Source organism: Haliaeetus leucocephalus, unplaced genomic scaffold (assembly GCF_000737465.1).
Source record: "Haliaeetus leucocephalus isolate CR32 unplaced genomic scaffold, Haliaeetus_leucocephalus-4.0 Scaffold92, whole genome shotgun sequence".
Lineage (NCBI taxonomy): Eukaryota > Metazoa > Chordata > Aves > Accipitriformes > Accipitridae > Haliaeetus > Haliaeetus leucocephalus.
The window spans coordinates 3696553-3718078 of record NW_010972528.1 but is presented as its reverse complement, the minus strand read 5'-3'; the positions used below and the strand labels follow the sequence as shown (position 1 = coordinate 3718078).

The 21526-nt window shown below is 37.6% G+C and overlaps 1 protein-coding gene across 1 annotated transcript in view; it reads left to right on the top strand.

Moving 5' to 3' along the window:
- Positions 1-21526, top strand: part of NFATC3 (nuclear factor of activated T-cells, cytoplasmic, calcineurin-dependent 3) — an 85186-nt gene that overhangs the window by 17234 nt on the left and 46426 nt on the right. The window contains exons 4-6 of the mRNA XM_010585219.1: positions 8307-8388; positions 8558-9689; positions 21052-21214. Coding sequence (XP_010583521.1) covers positions 8307-8388; positions 8558-9689; positions 21052-21214 — 1377 coding nt within the window. The remainder of the gene's footprint in view (positions 1-8306; positions 8389-8557; positions 9690-21051; positions 21215-21526) is intronic.

The following is a 21526-nucleotide window of genomic DNA, read 5'->3' as shown; positions in this document are numbered from 1 at the left end:
AAGAAAGTCTGTCAACATTTTGTATTTTGCATAGCTTCTTTAAATTAGGTCAGAGTCTCTGTATTTCATCAATGTAATTTGTCAATTTTAGGCTTTTGAGAGCAAATGCTACTGTCTTTCAAATTGCCTGGCTTTTTTGGCTGGGGGCAGGAGGTTAGGCTGATTAGGTACAGTATGTGGTGAAACCTCCACTCCTGCTGGAATAAATGCAAGCCATTTAGAACTCTGTGAAGAGATGCAAAGTTTCAAGGGCTTGGATGTGGTACAGTTGTGAGGCATGCTAATATGGTCTCCCTTGTATTTTGGGTGATCATTCTGAAAGTTGCTGAAAAAATGGCGTTCATGCTCAGCTTCAGCCTCCCCTTTCTCATTTGGCTGTGATTCCTGTTTCTGCCTGTTATGCTTACTGTGTCAATCTTAGCAAAGTGAATTCAAGGTGTTTCTGATCCTACATTCATGTGAGCAGCTGGGAAAACAGGAAAGTTTCAGATTATCATTTTGGCTCGTTTCAGTCCTCTGATGTACAGAGCCTTTGAGTTTTGTGCACCTGAAGTCTACATTAAAGCTGTATTGCAAAATATATTAGTGAAAAGCTGTAATGTTAATGATTTGAAATACTGAGTTAACTATATGGTAGGATTGCCTGCTGTGGAATGGTTTACACTCTGTCATGTTGTAGGACAGCTGCAGAAGTACAGTGTAGTTTTGCTGAGGTGTGAGGAGTTTCCAAACTAGTTTGTTTAGATACTATCAATACCAGTTCTCTGCCTCTGTGTGTCATGCTCTGTTTGATAAACAGAAAGAGGCATGCCCCCATTTCGGTCTCCCTCTTACTGTGTAACCTCCCCCCACTGAAACTTCATGCCTTGGCTTATTGCATTCCTTTTCTACCAGTTTTCACAAAGACCCTACCTTATGTCACCATGCTCTCCTGTAAACCAAAATATCCATTTTCTTGCACACTCCTGTCTTGTTTGCTGTGGCCCTACTTACACATTCTGATCTTGGAAACTTGGGTTCTGCTCAGTGCTTGGTTCAGGACTGGAGCAGACTGTAAACCTGGAGGTGTGTCTGTGTAGAGCAGCAGGTTGCTATCAGCAAGCTCATTGGTGTTAGAAGTTGATCAGTGGTAAAGGCATCCATGTAGGTAGTTAGGTGAGGATTTCAGTTTATAGGTACAGCATAAACCAGAACTTTGAATAACTGGGGAGCCTTTTGTAGAGTCCGTTAGTTTTGCCCCCATAAAGGAAGAGTTAGGTTGTGGATGATAAATTGGCCTGCAATACCAAGAATCTAGACAAACCTTTGGCTGGCAACTACAGCACATAATTCCCCTGTTCTCTTCAATCAGTATTTGCCTAATGTCCTCACTTATCTTTACTATCAGTCTTCTTCCTGTGGGTCAGGCACAACACAGCAGTTTTGGAGTGCTCCATCTTCTCTCAGTTCCCATGTCTACACATACCAGATGCCCTGGGATTGCAGGGCTGCAGTCCTTTCACAAATTCTAACAACCAGTCATATAGAAAAATATACTTCAACTTCAGAATAGCAGTGACAAATAGTCTGTTAATACTATATGTTAGTAACTGCTGCACAGATGTATTGTGTCATTTTAAGAATCTCCCCAAAGGCCATAGGGTATTTCTTAATATCTTCTGAACTACCGGGTCATGTTAAGATGACTTTCTATCTAATGCTGAATGACAAATGAGGCTTCGTCAAACTGGAGGGCAACAGCTTCCATTTTGTCTACAAGGGTATTATGCAGTAAAATACTGTGCCCTCTTGAATGATGTACCCACAGAGAAAAAAAGTAAGCAGAGAGAAGCCTGTAGAATTTACAGATTTTTAAGGCAAAAAGTAAATATTTTTCTTTTTTAACCTGTTATGAGTATTAATGAATAATCCTTAAATACCAAACCACAAGGTCTATAAAGTTTTCATTTGAAGACATGCTTCATAATCAACCAGAAGTACCAGGAGAGCTGGAGAAGGCACACGTATAAACACTGCCTAGCACTTCCGGTTGCTATTTTCTGTTCTTGTAACTGAACTTAGAATGACTAATCCTTGTTGAACCTTACAGTTACAAGCTGGATTCTTTACCTGCTTTGTACATCACTTTTTATCAATGTATCTCAAAGCACTCTGCTGTGAAAGATCATGAGAACTTACATCTTTTAAAAGATGGAAAAACCCCTCAACTGAGATTAACTGCATTTGCTGCAACAGAAGCACATAATTTTCTGAAACATGCTTATGACTTAGCCAGATGCATTTGATTTTCATGTTTATTTAGTCTGTTTTTCTTATACACCAAATAAAATTTCATGACTGTTCTTTCCCTATTTGGAACTTAATTCTGTTACTTCAGGGTAAAGCTGGATGTACTCGAAGACAGCCATTCTAGTTTAAATGCGTACCAGGCTATGGCCTAAGGGTTTAGTTGCATGTTACATTTTTATTTGATAGTGAAAACACCTGCAGTTCCTGTCCTGGTTGCCTGTTTCTCCCCATGTCCTAAATCTTGCTTTCCTGTCAGCTGTATATATATACAGCTGTTTACGTTAGTGCCCTGCAAATCTGATTGCCAAAATCATCTGGGTTAAAAATACCTTTCTTCTCATTTCCCTTCCCCCTTTGTGCATGCATGTGTGTGGGAGGGTAGTTGCTGCTGAAAAAAACATAACATGTAGTTACACCCTGAGAGCCAGTATGTTCTTATTTTATTCAATGTCAGTTGAAAACATTTGACATGCTGTATTATCCTCTTGCTTAAACTAGTGCAGCTTCATTACTCTGCATTTCTACTGAGGATAATGAATTCTCATCCAGACTAGAATTTGGAAGAGACTGATAAGACCCCACTGCTGAGAAGATTGTTTTTCTTGTACGTTTCCAGTATTCTTGCTTAACAAAAGAAAAGGAGTGAAATTCTGGTGGGCACAACAGAGCTGCCTCTAGAGTACATGATTGACAGAAGTAAAATTTATTTTTATCCTTTTTGCGTTATCTGATATGACCATGAAACAGAGCACAAAATCATGGAAGAGGGAGAACTGCTTCATAAAATGACAGTTGTTGTAAGTCATCCTTTTCTGAAAGCTTAAACTTGCCCTAGTGTTTTGTGTGTTGCTAAACTTGGTCTATAAGGATGTCTTACCCCTGCTCCACCTTGCTACCTTAATTGGTTTCACAATTTATGCTTTTTTAATACTATTTTTGGTGGCTTACTGGCCAGTTATATGCCTTATAAACTAATGCATTGCTGTGGTTTTTTAGGGGGCTTTGGGTTTGTGTTTTTTAAGTTGATGTTTAAACTTGTAGGAGGTGTCTCTGGAGAACTTACAGCTTGCAATGGAAAACTGGAGTTAAATACCCAATTATAGAACTTTAGTGTGGTAGTGTACCAACAAGAACTCTCATCCATTGTCTTTTTAAGTGCACAAAGGAAAACTATGACTATTGGGTCTTTATGAACTGCTGCAAATCAGTAGGATAATGAAATGAAAAAATGGAGCTGCATATGGTTTTTGTTCCTATTTACAGATATTTCTGTGGCATTCTTTATAATACCATCATGTTCAGAAAGAGATAATGGTAAAGAAAGAACTGTCATGAAAGAACTGAAAAACAGAAGAGGTTGTAATTCTTTTTAAAGTTGGGGTGTGGAGGCAGATTATGTGATTTACCTGAGAATACACATGATGTCTGTGGCAATGCTCAAGTCTTTTCTCATGCTATTTAAAGGACTTGATTACTGATCTTGTTTTTGCAGTAGTATTTTTATAAGACCTAGATTGTGTTGCACTTTCTTAGTACCTTATAACAACTCCTAATGTCTGAACCTGTTTGTTTGTGGGCTTACAAACCTAGAATAATAAAGTGGTTTGGATAATTTTGGCACAGGGCTTGTGTTCAGTCATTTGATAGTAATTGACCTTCCTTCTGCAGAGAAATCTGGCTCACTGCACAGCTGCACATATGCACGTGCCAGTACATCGTTGAGGAGTGAACAACTGGTGGGCAAGCATTACTAGTCCTGAATGTGCAGTCTAATATGGCAAACAGAGAGCAAAATGTACTTTAGGAGCAGTTGTTCTGGATATTATTTAATTATATTCTCCAGTTAGGCAGCTTACGTTGAAGTGTAGTTAGCAGCTTAGTAAGGGATGAGCCAGCATTGTTTTAATACTGAACAGGAGCTTCTGTAAACTAGTCTGTTTCCAGACAGTAGCAAATGTACATTCAAAACGACAGACCTTCTGGTTCTCATTGATACAGGATGACACAGATGCCTGATGTAAGATTGCAGTAGAAGTGTGCAGCTTTATATAGCTTATATGCACTATGTGAATATAGAGCATCTGCTAACTTTTGTGTTCCCTCAGTAGTAAACCTGATCTCAGCAGGGTGGGGAAGAAGGCTTCACTAAATTTCTAAAGACTTAGTGGCTTCTCCATGCATGGTAGTGTTAAAAGTCTTAAGTTAAAACAAAGCTGAGTTTCTTTCTGTGCTAGCTATCCAGAAGAACTCCTTTGATCTTAAAACACAATTTGTTTGACACGGTTTTGTTCTTAGCCAACATTGACTTCTTGTTTTGTTTCCCTGTCTCCTTTTAAATGCTTACTGGAACAAATAAACTATTAATAATACTTCTAAAACTGAAGCTAAACTTACTGGCCTATAATCCTTCAGCACTTTTTAACCTTTTATTTAGTCCAGTTTTCTTTACTCTGCATTGCTATTAACATTGTTAGCAATTTACTCAGTTGACTTTACTAAAAAAAAGCATTTAACACACCTGCCTTTTCAGGGTCATAGCAGGCTTTTGATGTGAATGGCACTGCTTCTCTTGGTCTTTGTATTTTGCTGTGTCTATCCTATTTAGCATCTTGCCCCCATGTGCTTGTGATAGGTTTTTATGCTCTGCCTTGGTAATCTGACTTAGTTTCTGTTTCTTGAATGCTTCTTTCTTATATTTTATGGTCAGTGAAGGCCTCATGACTTGGCCAACTTCACTTCTTTACAGTCTTTCCTCCCCCAATAGGATTGTTTGGATGTAATAGCTCTCCTAAAAAGTAACCAGATTTCCGTAACTCTATGTCTTTTGCCTTGGACTTCTTCATAACTCTTTTTTGCCTTGCACTTGCCTATTGTGAGACTTCCTTGAGTTTGTTTACTCTCTGCTTTCTTGAAGCTCTGTGTTGGATTTTTTTGAACTGTTCTCGCTCCTTTCTATCGTAAGGGTTGTCAGCTGGTTTGTTGGGTTTTTTCTTTCTTTCTTTCTTTCTTTTCCCCATTTCTTTCACCCAAGTTATATTCATCTTTGTATGTTTACTAGTTCCTTCAAATTGGTTAGAGGGCTCTTCCAGATTGGATTCTCTCTACAGTCTTTAATAGGACAAAAATAATTATTGGTAAATAGTCTAGTAGAATTAATGACATGATTTGTAAAGATCTTAGTAGTTAGTGTTGTCCTTTGTATGAGCAACTAACAGGTTATTTTAACACATGACTATAAGTGGGAGGTTTTGTGTGTGCAAACTAAAATAAGTCTACCTGTTTATTGATCGTGTCTGAAAATGGTTTGGGTGATTTAGACTTCAAAATATATTGTTTCCACAGTCTTAAGCATCCTTTTGGGATTTGGTGTTCGTTAGATGCATAGTTCTTGCTCCAAGTTTCTAGCTTCCTGTTTTTTGAGTGTGTGCGTGTATGCTGCTGGGGAGGGGTAATGGGAGAGCACAGTGCCAGACTCATTAGTTGTTTGTTGTGGAGAGGGACCAAAGAAGCCTGAGTCAGAAGAGTGCTCTCCTGCCTTCTCCATCTCTTCCCCAGTTCTTCCCAGCTGGTGTTGGTAATTCTGTGCTAGTCTGATCTCTCCACCTCAGCTTGATAAAACTTAAATTTTGAATGTATACCTGCTTTTTGTAAATCCCAGTGACATTGAAAGTGGACAATTGTCTTAAATATTTTAAAATTCTTGATTGTTGCTGCAAGAGAAATAAGGCTCTTTACAATAGTGAGACTTTTAGCACAAACAATGTGCTGCTACTGTTCGTAAAGCCATTAATGACAGTAAATGGTTATGCACAGGACTTGAAGTTTTCCAACTGTTGTTTTCCTATGAAGTTTTAATTATTATTTCAAAATTTCTGTACCTGTAAATTTCATTTCTAAGTTTTGAGTAGCTGGATAATTGCTTTTTTCTCCCCTGACCTACATTTCTAATACTAATAATGAGTTAGGAAACAAGGACATTTGTGATCTTGCACATGAATATACCAATAGATGTGGGAAAACCTGTAACTGGCTACTGTCTGCATTTCAAGTTTTGTGGTGGGAAACAGCAAAATGAAAGACCCCCAATTAAAGTTTTTAAAAATGTTTGTTATGCTAGTGAAAGGATAGGGAAATGCAGTTTTGATAGTGTTCAACATAGTGAGCTTGTGTTAATTATTTGTATGATAAACAAAATAGTTGTTCCTGAGTGTCCTGATCCTTTTAGGATATGCATATTTAGAAATTAACTTATACCAATTTTTTGTTTTTGTGCTCATAACACATACAATAGTAGTTGATGACATAATATGGACAATTGTTATATATGACTATATGTAATATATATAAAATCACACAGTGCTTATAAAACTACTTAGTACTTGTCTTAAATGCAATTTTGTGCCTCCTTTAATAGATTACTAATAGAGCTGCTCCCTGCCCACGAAACTTCAGGTTTTGTTTTGATTTTTTTGTTTTGATTTGGTTTGATTTGGTTTGGTTTTTTAAGTCAGAGGAATATAGTCTGTTCCTTGGTAACAGTATGCTTTCTCTCCATTTGAAAATGGTTCCTTGTTGTCTCTGAGGAGATGCTGTTTTGTTTGTTTCTGTCTTAGTTAATTTTAAGCTGATTGCTATTAGTGGAACTGATAATAGAATGACTTCATTATCATACTAATTGTTTTTATCATGGAAAGGCCTAAAATACGTAACTTCCTGTCTGGATATTTTATCTGATTGTGAGAGAGACTAGATTTATTTTAAAACAAGTATTAATATTCTACTGATACTTAGGATAAAAAGTTTTTTTTCTAAAAAAAAAAAAAAGCTAATACCCAGAGCTGCAATTAATATAATCCAGTCTGGATTTATGGAAAATAATTGTATGAACATGATGTCTCATTGTCACATTTGACACAGGAGCATTTTAGTTTGCAGAAACATTTATGCTTCTGCATAATATTCCCCTACTGCTGAAAAAAAAACTTCAAAAAATAAAAACCCACACGCAAAGCACTAGAAACTGTGTAATTTTGATGATGGTGTTAAATGTTAGTGATGGGTCAAAAGCTTTCAAAGTGATTCAGCATTAAAACAAATAACTCGGGTTGTAGAGACAATATTGTTAACAGATTTTGAGACTAGTTTCAGTGTCTAGTGGGGATGTTCCAAGTACATTTAATTTCACCTGCTAGGAGGTGATAGACTAATGAACTTACCTGAGGTCTCCTGCATACTTACTTTATATAATTATAGAGGGAAGGGTCTATTTCACAAGGGGAAAGAAACAAGAGTGGAAGCATGGTGGTTACAAAATAAGAAAAAAGATGTGTTTTCTACTCTTGTTTCAGACAAATGTCTCATACTGGCAGTTAATTCAATATTGAGAAGTGGGGCAAGAAAATCTGCTTTGGTTCTGTGAGACAAAGGTGCTGATTTTGTTAACTGGACTTGTGTTCCCTCTCAATTGCTTGTTTTTCTTTGGAATATTTCCTGTGTTTTGGATAAGTTAGTGAGATCTGAGAATATTTTGGTTTTTTTTTTTTTTTTTTTTTTTTTCCCCCTGAACAACTTGTGCTCAAACTTTGTGAGACTGCACTTGAAAAATGCTATTCTGTGGGATGGGTACTTGAGAGTTTTTCAAGCAACCAAAAAAGACCTTTGCAATAAGATTCTTCATAATATCTTTAATAATATTCTTTGTTAGGCCTCTTTGATTGAATGTTTTTAGGTGTTTATAATCTTGACTGAAGTATGAGTCACTGTAAGATGCTTTTCTAGTGTTAAAGGAGAGAAATATTATGTATGTGATATTCTGGTGCTTGTAAGTGTTGACTAGTGGGCTTACAGACAGTATCATAGTCCTATTCATGTAAAAAAGATTAATTTTTAATGGATTATGATAGAAAATGTTTAATTATGAATGGAATGTAGTTACAAAATATAGTTTGAATTAAGTGTTCCAGCTCAGATCCTTTCAAGATTTTTAAACCTGTTTTCTGTGTGTATTATGTTTTCAGCCACTGAAGATGTGTATAAACTGTGGAATCTGGTTGAAAACAAGATTTACGACAGAAAACTATGCTGTAGTCATATTTAGCTGTAAATGTGGCTGGGGAAAATTTAAAATTAAGAATTACACTTTGGGTAGTGTAATGGGAAATGTCTAGGATGTTGAAAACGGGCCATACCTAGGAAACAAAGGAATTTTTAATGGCATTTTTCGAGTATTGCATTCTGACTCTGTTCCTCTTTTAAATTTTGTTTTCAGATCTTGAGTCAGATGACTGTGCGTCCATATACATCTTTAATGTAGACCAACCACCATCCTCTGTAAATCAGCCAATTTGTATTCCTCGCCATGGATTGCAGTCTCACTCCTCTCCTCTGTCACCACCTACAAGACTTCAGAGTCATAAGAACTATGAAGGAACTTGCGAGGTACCAGAATCCAAATATAGTCCACTAGGTGGACCCAAACCCTTTGAGTGCCCTAGTATTCAAATTACATCTATTTCACCTAACTGTCATCAAGGGATTGAAGCCAGTGAAGATGAATTGCACACAAATGGCACAGAAAATGAATATATGGAAAGGCCTTCACGGGACCATCTCTATCTTCCTCTTGAGCCATCATATAGGGAATCATCCCTTAGTCCAAGCCCTGCCAGCAGCATTTCATCCAGAAGTTGGTTTTCAGATGCTTCCTCTTGTGAATCCATTTCCCATGTTTATGATGATGTAGACTCGGAGCTAAATGAAGCAGCTGCTCGATTTACCCTTGGGTCTCCTTTGGCATCTCCTGGTGGTTCTCCAAGAGGTCCCAGTGATGAATCTTGGCAGCAGCCTTATGGATTTGGGCATGCCTTGTCACCTAGACAGTCTCCCTGTCATTCTCCTAGAACTAGTATTACAGATGAAAATTGGCTAAGCCCTAGACCAACATCAAGGCCCTCATCAAGACCTACGTCCCCCTGTGGGAAACGACGACACTCCAGTGCTGAGATTTGCTATGCTGGTTCTCTCTCTCCTCACCATTCTCCAACTCCATCACCTGGCCATTCTCCCAGAGGAAGCGTAACAGAAGACACGTGGCTAAACACTTCCATCCATAACATACAAGGCCTTAATTCTGGCCTTTCACCATTTCAGTGTTGTACAGAGACTGATATTCCTCTAAAAACAAGAAAGACCTCAGAGGATCAGAGTGCCACTTTATCTGGAAAAATAGATATCTGTCCTGAAGAACAGGGTAACTTATCATCATCCCTTGAAACTGCAGTAGATGACTGCTCTGGATCTCAGCACACCTTGAAAAAAGATTTGCCCGGAGACCAATTTCTTTCTGTTCCTTCGCACTTTACTTGGAACAAACCAAAGCCTGGTCATACTCCTATATTTCGGTAAGTGATTAGAAGGTCCTGATGCATTAAGACTTCTTAAAGAAAACTTCTTGTAGGCAGGTAGATGATACCATTAGGAAAAAAACAAGTTGAGACACCAAATACCCATCTTTTTCTTCTTTTAAAAATACAGTGGATGCATTGTAACATAGGATTAGTTTTATTTAAACAAAGTTTGTTTGGATACATGTACAGCCCAGCTGAATCAAATGACTGCAGATGTTGTGCGTGCTTTGTAGTTCCATCTAAGCAGTTAACATTTTAATATAGCTAAAGAAACCTGACTTACACGATTTTATAAAACTGTGAGACCACAAAAGAGGTGGGGAGTTTATTTGCTTTTGTTTGTACTTGTTTCTTTGGGCTGATAGAATTCTAGAAATAGAGAAGAAAATTTGCATGCCATCCTGAAAATCATCCAGAAAGAATTGATTTCTGGGCTGTAGTTCCAAGGGTATTTCCACCATCATGGCGCTGAGTTAACTAGCTCTTTCCTTTTGTAGTCCTGTCACATGCTAGCAGGATGATTTTTGGAGGCTCAGAAGAGGGAACTAGTTTGGTTGGGGGAAAAATTCACCCTCTTTCCCATTCTGTTACTTTCTAGATGGAGCAGTTCTGTAATCTTTCCAACTACGTAGCTCCTGGAATCACTTTGCCAGTACAATGCAGTGGGTGGAGTAGGAATGAGAACTCCTTAAGCAGTGTTGCTGCTGGACGGACAGATACTGTGATTACTCAGCTCAAGTTATCCATTTGATTCCTGAACCTTTTTCTTGCTCTACTAGGTGTTAAAAATAAGGGGTAGGGAGGTACTGGGAGGAAGAAGCCGTGGACGTTTTGTAAGAAAGGTACATTAGATTAATATCTGTAAAGCACAATTATTCATATAAAAGCCATATTATAGGTTTGAATGTCAGTGCTTCCATGCTAGTCCGTATTGATTTTAAAATAACTTTGATTAAAATAGTATTGTTCTGTCCACAGGCAACACTTAAGGTTTGCTCTTCAAGGACGTAGTGGATGAAGCAATTCCTCTTTCTTGGGTGGGGGTGGGGAGAGAGAGAGGAAAAAAGCAAAGCTTAAATCCTAAAATTAATGGCAAAATATTCAATAAGAAGTGTTCTTCTCATTGCAAAGTCATCTTTGCAAAGCACTTGTTTTCACACTTTGTATTTTTAATTTTAGAAAGAATGGCTTAGAAAATATTCATGGTTTTAACATTTTCCTCCTCCCTACCACCTCCTTCCTCCAAAGTGAGTGAAGCAAAATAAAGAAAGAAAAGTTTCTGACCAAGCTTCAGAGATGCCCTATAGGAGGCTTTTTTCCCTGCCTCTTGGAGTTTTAAATTCTTAGCAGAAAACTAGAATTAACTATTGCCCAGTAAGCCAAGCTTACTGAAGAGGTATTCTTTTCAGGGACCTCCCTCAAAAGCAGAACTTCTTGAAAATTGGATGTTGGCTTTCATGGCAACATGCTAGTTTTTATATAATTCCCCTTTCTAGTGGCTTTTTCCAAATTCAGATATCATTCTTGCATCATTTTAATGTCTTGATATATTATTTCCTGATGACTTGTCAGATGAACAAGCCTGTTGGAAAAAATGTTTTGGAATACCTGTTCTCATTCTCTGTTGGGTACATGAATATTCTCAGTGATGGAACATAGAAGTACTCAGTCATCTTTTAAAGATTGCTATAGCTGACCCTTTCCATGCGTGTTTTAGGCAGAGAAATTCTGTTGCATTCTGCTCATCTGTTAATAAAGATGTTCAGTCTGTTACTAGAATCTTTTCATTCTAAGTAAAACAATGATAACTATTTTTCCTTAATTGTGTATTTTGGAATTGTATTACATTTATGTAGGATAATCAACAATCCTAACTTGGCATTTCTGTTAGCCCGCAGGCTAACATAGTTCATAAAAGGTGAGCACTACTGAAGGGTAAAAGCACATGAACATATAGGCATGTGGCAAGATTGGGTGTGGATCTTTTGTGGGATGACCAAAATAGTTACAAAAATAGATATTCACTTAAACCTGCTTCCTCTTGTAGTGGGGACAACTGAGCAGAACTGAATAAAAATAAATTTTACTGTTTTCATTAAGAATTTAAATGTCAAAATTTACTTACAAGCTGGTACTGAAGAACTTAACTATTAAGCTGTATACATTTGCTGGCAAAAATGTAGTCTGACTGTTGAATTAGTGGAAATGGCTGCTTTGGCAACTGTATCCTCAGTGAAATGTTGAATTACTTAGCAGTTGTAGCCTGTTCCACGGGTGCTAGGAGAGTATGCATCTTTAGTATGTTAAAACATTTCATTCTGTCATATAATATTTTATAATTTTGATGCTTATAAAGTAGGGGACCTAAGCTGACTCTTATGTTTTATGGATAAAAATGAAATGCAAGAAGATCCACTGTTTCTTAGATAGTTTATGACAGTGACGAAAAGTGAGCACCTCAGTTGTCATAAAGAGTTAGATAATAATCGCAATTTATATCTTTATTATGTATTTTATATAGTAATATATTAATTGTAATATAGATTACAATATACATTACAATTAACATGCTTTTAAAATGTCTTAATTATATTGTCAAGTACAAAGTAGTGCATGAAGTAAACTGGAGTATTGATTCCAAGCATATGAAGTGACTGACCAAGTGTGCACAGTCAGCTGCAATAAACTGACCCCTCGTAGAAGTGGGGATAACTTTCCTCCCCTGTGACATGGTGTGAAACGTGCAGATAGCGCCTTCTTCTCTGAATGCTTTCTAAAGTTTTGTAAATCTGTAATCTAGTTTATCTGTCAAGTCCTGACCATGTTTTCCTTCTTTCTATGTTCAGTAAGTGTGCAATACTTAACAAAATTTAAAAATATGCAACATGCTTTTGAGCATTTTAGTCATATTTCAGATGCCATCCAAACTATTTTGTTAGATGACAGCTTGTTATTTGGCCACAGAAACCCATAATCTGCCAGTGTGTAGCATATGAAAAATTTATGTGTATTATGTGCCCTGAGTCACATTTCTGCTTCCTTGTCAAAGATAAGTCTAGACAAGTGACAATGGACAGAACCAGTGCAACAATTCCTTTCAAACAGGTAAAAAGAAACTAGGTAGTGTCTTCTGTATCTAGAAATAGTGAAGGCATCTGTAGGTGATGTCATTAACCAAGTACCTTGGCAGATGAGCACTCTTTCAATGGCAGATTAAATTGGTCATTTTACAGAATATTCAGCAATTAAGTTAGTTGATAACTTTATTACATTGTTACTCTTATTACTGTTATTTAAGATACCTCTTCAACCCCCTAGCTTCCTCCCAGGATGACGGATAAGAAATGGCTTTATCTGTGTGTCTCATGTTTCCCTCCTCTCTGCTTGGAAAATACCTTTCTTTTTGGGATCTTAATGTAGTTACAGCAGATCTGACCACCCCATTTGCTTAGTACCCTAACATTTCTTGAAGATGCTGATTTTACAACTTTTTATTGCACATCTACTGTTATAGCTTGAGTTTTACTCACAGAAAAAACTCAAGGTTTGTCTGGTTGTTTTGGTTTTTTTCCCCACTAAATCTCTTTAAAAGACCTGTTTCTAGGCTTTTGCATAAAGTTATTTCAGATTCTTTCATTAATTGGATACTCTTTTTCTTTCACTCCTTTCCCGAATTCTGTATTGGCTGTTGGAAGGGAAACATAGATGCTTGAAGTTCATTTTCTTATTTAGATAGCTTATGTCAGTATAGGTTATAAATAGTCTAGAAGAATACTGGAGAAAGTGTTTCTTCGTAGAGTCTATTCATATTCAGATATCTAAATTTGATCCACTTGCTCACACTGAAGCACCATCTGAAGGGGGTTAGTATGCTCATGTGAATTATTTTAAGTGTATCCTTAAGTCTTTGAAACTTTGTGAGATTTCTATTTAGTAGGTGTTATTTATGAAATCATGTAATATTGGGAAGGCCTCAAGACTGATCCCTTTTATTAAAATGCTCTTGTTTGGATTCCAGTCAGCCTCTTCGAGTACAAAGCTGCCGTATTAGGAAGATGAGTAGCAAATAGTATTTTGAAGTGATATGTATAGTTGTTGTACAGAAATTAATGGTCTTGGTTACAATGTATATAGGTGTCTGATCCATCTCCCCTGAAACAGGTTCACAGTTGTAAGATTTCCAGAAAGTGCAAAAAAAAGAATTAGAAAGTCTGTTTTACAATACTTCTTTTAAACTTGATCAAGGGGAATAAAAAGAGTATAGGGATGACCCAGAAACCTGCACTGAGCAATCGATATAATATAATATAATAAAATACAATAGAACACAATACCTTTGGTGAGGACTTGTCACTGAAAGTACAATGCCTAAGAGATCAGCAATATTTATGCTGTTAACAGCCATGGTTACGGTGTTCTGGAATTAACAACCATCACAGATATGGCCAGCAGTGCTGTAGATAACATGGGGCATTTTGTTAGAAGAGTGGTCAGTGATGATGCAATTGAAAATTATGGGGGTTCTGTTATTTTTGTGTTTAGGTTTGTTGTTTTGTTTTCTTTTGCTTTAAGCTTACGACTTTCAAGTAGATCTTGAGAATCTAATTTGTGTCTCAAGCAAATAGGCACTTTGCAGGGTAGTAAACTTAATGAGTCATTTTTTTTCTTTCTTTAGCCCCTGAAGTATTTGATGGGAACAAATGGTGCTTTTGTGTCTGGGAGATAACCAGGCAATGTTCATTAATGGTCAAAAATCTTGAAATAAAACCTGGTTTCTTCTACGGTGTCTTCTCTAATGGAATTCTTATTATCTTCAGACTGCTGTGTCACAAATTTAATCTAGAGCACTGAGAAGTGATGGGATAGCAAGTATTTTCTTTTTTCCAGTGGTGATGAACAAACTGGCTTTGATAGATGTATTTACAGCTCAGGAATCTCTAGTGATGGATACTTGAGAGTATTTTACCTGTGATTATCTGGCAGTTACCACTGGAAAAGAGGATTGCTGACAACGTTGCCTACTCTCTCAGAGAAAAAAAATAGTTTAAGTATAGTGGTAGATGGCTGAATACTTGGAAAAGCTGCTTCTCTTGTCTGAATCCTTCTCTTGGAAGTCTGGAGAGCAGAGAGGAACAGAATTATGTTCTATTTTTAACATAACTTTTGGGACTTTGGTCTTAATTTTAGGAAGAATAAATCTTTCAGTGTGAGTGGACTATAGGCAAACTTAGTCTGCTAAGTAGTTATCTCATTTTGATAAATAGAAATAACACCCGCTATGCTATGTTAGCAAAACTTTAAAGTGAAAATATTTGCAAGTCGCTGACTTTGAAGATAAGGACCCACTTAAGTGAGACAAGCAAGAGAACTTTGAACCTCATAGACTTCTAATAAGCTAGGCTATTGCTGTAATGTTTACACACCATTAATGAATCCAGAGAAATTCAGGTAGTATTTGATATGGGACCTTTGTGCTGTACATGTGATTCAGCTCTCTACTTTGTTCTGAAATGATATAGATTTTACTTGGCAGTACACTGTATCAACACCCTGAAAGCATAGTTACTGTGGGTCTGCTAGGAGTAGTACAGGGATATTTTGAATGTAAACAGTATTTTAAAAGTCTATTCATAAGCCACTGTGGCAACTGGAATGGCCCCAAAATGTCTAACTTCAAAATTACTGCACCAGGGAAAATGTTGCTTTGTTCTAGGTGGTGAAGATTGGAATATAGTTATGATTTGAGGTTCTTTGGGGTTTGCAACATTGACTTGTCATAGGATATGCTGTTGGTTAATCTCTGCAAAAACCTGGGATGAGGGAAAGATGTGGAATATCCATTGTATGGTCAGTGAGCTTTTTCCCACAGTGACAGATTTGGATGTGTTGGGAGGAGCTGTAAGTGGAGTTATTTTTGCTGCAACTAAGAAAGAATAACTCTAGATCTGTGAATCTCAACCAACAAAGGAAATGAGAACTTTCACAAGCATCTTGAGATCTTAGTGGGTATCTTTGAAAGGTTATTACAAGAATTAATGACTACAAAGAGGCAGGAACATGTTCATACAGAGTGGCTAAAGTGAGTTCTTATATCAGTTCCACCTGTGTTCAAAACCTTTCGAAGCAGGGAGTCAAGGAAAGCATTAGACTAAACCTGAGCTAATCGAACGTGTGCTTCAGCTGAGGTACCAGCATTAGCAGTTTGTCTGCACAGAGCCCCAGCTGTTTGTCCAATGAATTAACCAGGAAGAGTGCTACAGATGGAAGGTAACTATTACAAGTTTTTAACTGGATTACTTTTAGTGGCTCTCATAGGCTTTGTTCTTCCTTCTGTCCCACATGTACTGCTGTGGGGTCACAGTCATGCAAACAAGCAATCTTGTTTCTGGGGTTTGTTTCTTCCTGTGCGAGAGAGGCATAGTCAGCCCACGAGCTGGGCCCTGACTTCTACAGGTCTGAATACTGAAGTCCATATGGACACATTTGGCTGTCCTTATGCTGAACATTAGATGTTTCCTCATCAATTTGTGCAGCCTGAATCAGTTCTGTTTTAGAGATAATGGTCACAGAGGAAGAAGGTATCTGTTAAATAATACTGATAAAATTATCACTGAAGTGATGGTTTTAAATGCAGTGGCTTGTGCTGAGGATGCTACTAAAGGGTTCCTTCTTTACTTCTGAGTTTCCTTTAATAGCTGCTGTTCTCTGAAGCCTTTAATCTTGATGTGATAGGAGTATGAGCTTTTGGAGGCTTGCATTAATCAGATTATAAAACTCTCTTGGTATTACTGGAAGAAGGTTTACAGATTGGTGCTGTTTCAACAACATGCTAAGATTTGATTTAATGAAAGTTTTAGCATGACTGTCACTCATTATTTGTTTCCTGACATGTGATTTGGTGCTTTACTACTAGGTTACTACATTGCTAATAAGTTTTTTACTCATTTAAAGAAAACAAGAAATTAGAGAAACTTCTGTAAAAAAACTAAGTCACAAGCTATTGTAACAGTAATTTGGCAATGAACTGGGTAGAATTTTGTGATGAAACGTGGAAGTGTCTGCAAATGCATTCCTCGCCCATCAAGTCTGAAAAGTGAGGGGGTTTAAATAACAAATGTTCTTACTTCTTTTAATTTTTTGATCTAAAATGACTTGAAAAAAACCCACAGTCAGCAGCTAATCTGGGTTCTGAATGCAAAATTAGATGGCTTTATTGATAACGCAAATGCTATCGTGCTGTGCATAAGCTGGGGAGACAGAAATCATTTTGTAACACCAAATTTTTGCTCGCTTCTGCAGCAGCTGAGCTTCCTATTCTTAAACACGTTCCAGGTATTTTAAGACTAATGCAGCTCTGAATTTTGAACTTATGTAAGCTCTGAACTATCAGAGATCATTGGAGTTTGATGCACAGTTTTCAACTGATAAAATAACTGTGAGTTAAAAGTCTAGCAGTTTTACTGATCCTCACCTAATAGTATAGACTGAACAATACATTCTTGAGAACAGATCGATGGGCTGAGGCCAATTGTATGAGGTTCAACAAGGCCTAGTGCCAGGTCCTGCACTTGGGTCACAACAACCCCATGCAACGCTACAGCTTTGGGAAGAGTGGCTGGAAAGCTGCCTGGCAGAAAAGGACCTGGGGGTGTTGGTTGACAGCCAGCTGAATACGAGCCAGCAGTGTGCCCAGGTGGCCAACAAGGTCAACAGCATCCTGACCTGTATCAGAAACAGCGTGGCCAGCAGGAGCAGGGCAGGGATTGTCCCCCTGTACTTGGCACTAGTGAGGCCGTACCTTGAGTACTGTGTTCAGTTTTGGGCCCCTCACTACGAGAAAGATACTGAGGTGCTGGAGCGTGTCCAAAGAAGGGCACCGAAGCTGGTGAAGGGCCTGGAGCACAAGTCTTATGAGGAGTGGCTGAGGGAACTGGGGTTGTTTAGTCTGGAGAAAAGGAGGCTGAGGGGAGACCTTATTGCTCGTTACAGCTACCTGAAAGGGGGTTGTAGCAGGGTGGTTGTTGGGTGATAGGACAAGAGGAAATGGCCTCAGGTTGCACCAGGGGAAGTTCAGATTGCATATTAGGAAACATTTTTTCACCAAAAGTGTTGTCAAGTGTTGGAACAGGCCACCCAGAGAAGTGTTTGAGTCACCATCCCTGGAGGTATTTAAAAGATGCGTAAATGTGGTGCTTAGGGACATGGTTTAGTGGTGGAGTTGGCAGTGCTAGGTTAACTGTTGGACTCAATGATTTAAAGGTCTTTTCCAACCTAAACGATTCTATGATTAAATGCAGTAAAGCCAGCAGCTTCAGACTTGCTTTCCCATATCGAGCATCTGGTACAAAAATAGCATTGCTTCATATCAAAAAGTGTTCAAACTTGTTACCTCTTGCCCCCGAACGCTGACATGATTCTCCTCATTTGATATTGATTTCTACATAGTATTAAAAAAAACCCAAGAGTTTGTAGACTGTATTCTGATACTCTTTTAAGTGTCCAAGTTTGTGGGTTCATGTGACTTTCAGAAGGTGACAGTGCTGGCTAGGAAGTTCCCACTCTGCCTCCCTCCCAATAGTTCTGTTTGAAGAAGCTGTATAGACAGCTGGGGCTTTGGTAAATTAACAGCATTCAGAAATTTACCTTTCAAAATGAAATAAAGTTAGATCACTGATCCAGTTCAATATGTATCTCTACAGCATTTGTCTAAAAAAAAAAAAAAAAAAAAAAAAAAAGTGAAAGGGTGATATGGAAGCAGAATACATTAAACTGATATCCTCACAGGGCAGAAAGGTGCATGACATCATACCCTAAAACTTGAGATTCCACTGCTGCTGAGAAGCTGAGGGTGATGGACACAGCAAGAAAAATATTGAGAGAAACAACAGTTTGGGTATCCAACATCAAACTCCAAAGGGAAGCAGTTGTAACTCTCTAGCCTGCTACAACTAGAAAATATCAGTTTGATGCAGCACAGCCTCAAAGGCTGTGTAATTTATTTGGAGAACTGTGTTTTGAAAGCTTTCCAATTTTTTGATGTTTTAGGCATCTGCACATGCATTGTGTGCTTGGTTGCTCTCTCATGCTGCTATTTTCTATTTGTTTTCAAAGAATGACAAAATCTTGAGACTTGGTTATTTTCCTGTCTCCATGTTTGTTCTAGTATTCCAAATATTTTTTCAGGAGATAATGCGAGTCTGATAGAGCTTGTGCCACGTTTTTATTAGTTAATTGCAGAAGGAGTAAACCTCACAGAGAGGCTGCATGGAGAGTGGTCACAAGCAACAAATAATTTCTTCTTGACTGAGTTTATTATTAAACTTTCAGTAATACCTCCTAGTAATTGGTATATAGTCTGTGGTGTGTGTGTGTTATACCAAGTTCTCTTAGAGAATGTATATGTTCACTCTGTATACCAACTATTTTGACATAGACCATTTGGTTATATGGGAGGAAAAAAGGTTTCCAGGAATACTAAAAAAATTTCTTGCATGCTATATTTCTTTTTAAACTCTTTTTAGTATCTTCTAATCCTGACGTTTTCTTTCCTTTTTCAGACTGAAGACTTGAGTCCTCTTCTCCTTCAGTAGCTATAAAAGTGAATGGCAAGGTCTAGTTGATAGCCAATAGTAGCATTTAGGCAGTACGTCTTGGCCTGTGGTAAGTATCTGGAAGGATTGGGCTTATACTGCATTCCTGTCAGTTTCCTCTCTTACTGCTGACATCACCAGTCCTCTCCTACCCAGTAAATACTATTGCTGTGGAAGGACCAGTCATCAGACCTCGTTACTGGTGGAAGAAGAGTCTTTGCTGTACACTGAATCCCTGTGGAGATGATCTATTGCTCACATTTCTTCCTTTCAGTAAGAAGAAAGGGAAATGCTCTTGTTCCTCCCATTGCTCTCAGAAAGGTGTTTCAGGAGATAAGGCTTACATTACAATGTTAGCTCTCTCCTGAAGTGTACAGTAGAGGTACTCCATGAAGCAGCAGGTCAACAGGCTTGTAGGTTGTTCTCCTGTAGGAGGCCAGCAAGTGGTGCCATTTCTTCTCCCTCTTTTCCATGCTTAGCAACAGCGATTTTTGTAGTAAAAGATAGATGTATGGTGCTGCAGGCTGAGCCCAAGTCCATCCAGATACTTGCTAAAGACAGTATTTTCTTTTCTTTTTTGTTCACTCCAAACATTATCTTCCTTCTCAACTGTGGATATGTTTTATACATCTTAGCTAAATTCTCCAGAAGGTATAATTTATCTTTCCTGGACCTGTGGCTATTTATGTTTGTGGAAATTTGCATGGCTTTGGATCAGTGGTGGGTTTTTTTCTTGACTTCCTGTAAAGCAGAAAGAAATGTAATTGAGTTTTATCAGATGATGATACAAACCAGTATTTGTCCATCTCTTTAAAACCTAATTTGCTTTCCCTGCTGGTCAGAGTAAGGTTGTGCAAAACTATTTTAATAGAAGCTTATTTTTATTGAAAGTGTTCTTGTTTGGTACACAATGCTATAAATGTTCACTTTTAAATGTTCATAAATTAATTTGCTCTACCAGGTAATTACTGACTTGAATCTGACTGTTCATCTTATTAGAATCATGAGTCTATAAATCTATGCAGGTAAAAGGGTAGGTATGAAAACATTGGTGACATCACATGGCTTATTTCCCTTTGAGGTTCTTCTGTATTACTTCTATTACTGCAGTTTGTTCTCCTTCTTCCCTGGAGTGACTTTGCTACTGTGTGTAAGGGTATATATAATCTGTGGATAAGCTAAGCATGTACTTCAGGTGTCTTTGTCTGTTGCAGTAAGTCCTTATGCTTGGATAGGACTACTAGCTTTAAAATTTTGGATCATCATATAGTGTTAATTTTAACAATAGTTAACAAAGTGCAGTGCTTACCAGTCTTAGAAAAACGAAACCAACAAGCTGGAAGATAATAATGCAGAGAGTTAAAACTTAATGAGTTACAGATTGAATTTAGACTGTTCCCTCTAAACAACATTTGAACTTGCTTGCTGATATACTTGAGAATAAAAAATTAATATAAAGGCGTTATAGAATAGCACTGGTAATGTGTGCGTGGGGTGTGTGTCATACAGTACCTTTCTTTTAATCAGGTATTGGACGGAAGAAATTCCACTCTTAAGAACCCCAAAAGAAATACTAAATTGAAGATTTTAATGCACCAGCAGAATTTTGGAATTTTCAAGTAACAGTTTTAGGCTAATATCTATTCTTATTTGGTCATCATTTGTTAGGAAAGTGACATCATTGTCTGTATTTTACAGTGAAGTCGCTTTGTACTGCGGCCAAATGGCATAGTTCATTTAACCATAGTGTGCTCATCTGATTGCAGCACATCTTCATTGCCACCTCTTGACTGGCCTTTACCAAGTCATTATGGGCAGTGTGAACTGAAAATAGAAGTCCAGCCTAAAACTCATCACAGAGCTCACTATGAAACAGAAGGAAGCAGAGGAGCAGTAAAAGCATCTACTGGAGGACACCCCGTAGTGAAGGTAGGAAGTCTGGCTTTCTTGAATAGAAGATAATTTTTTAACTACAGTTATCGATATTTACAATGCTGTGAATTGTTACGTTATGTGAAGCTTACAGTCCTTCCTAGGTAAGATTTTCTCCCTTAAATGTAACTTGTTCAATACAAAAGTTAGTTTTAGATGTTTAAAAATTTACAGTTTGCTGCAGTTACAGTTCATGTCACAGTTTTATGCTGTATGCAGTTTTATGCTCATGAATGGATTCACAGTGCAATAGTATATTACTTAATGTATTCAACATGAACTTTAAGGAGAAAAGAGTGTGCATGGGAG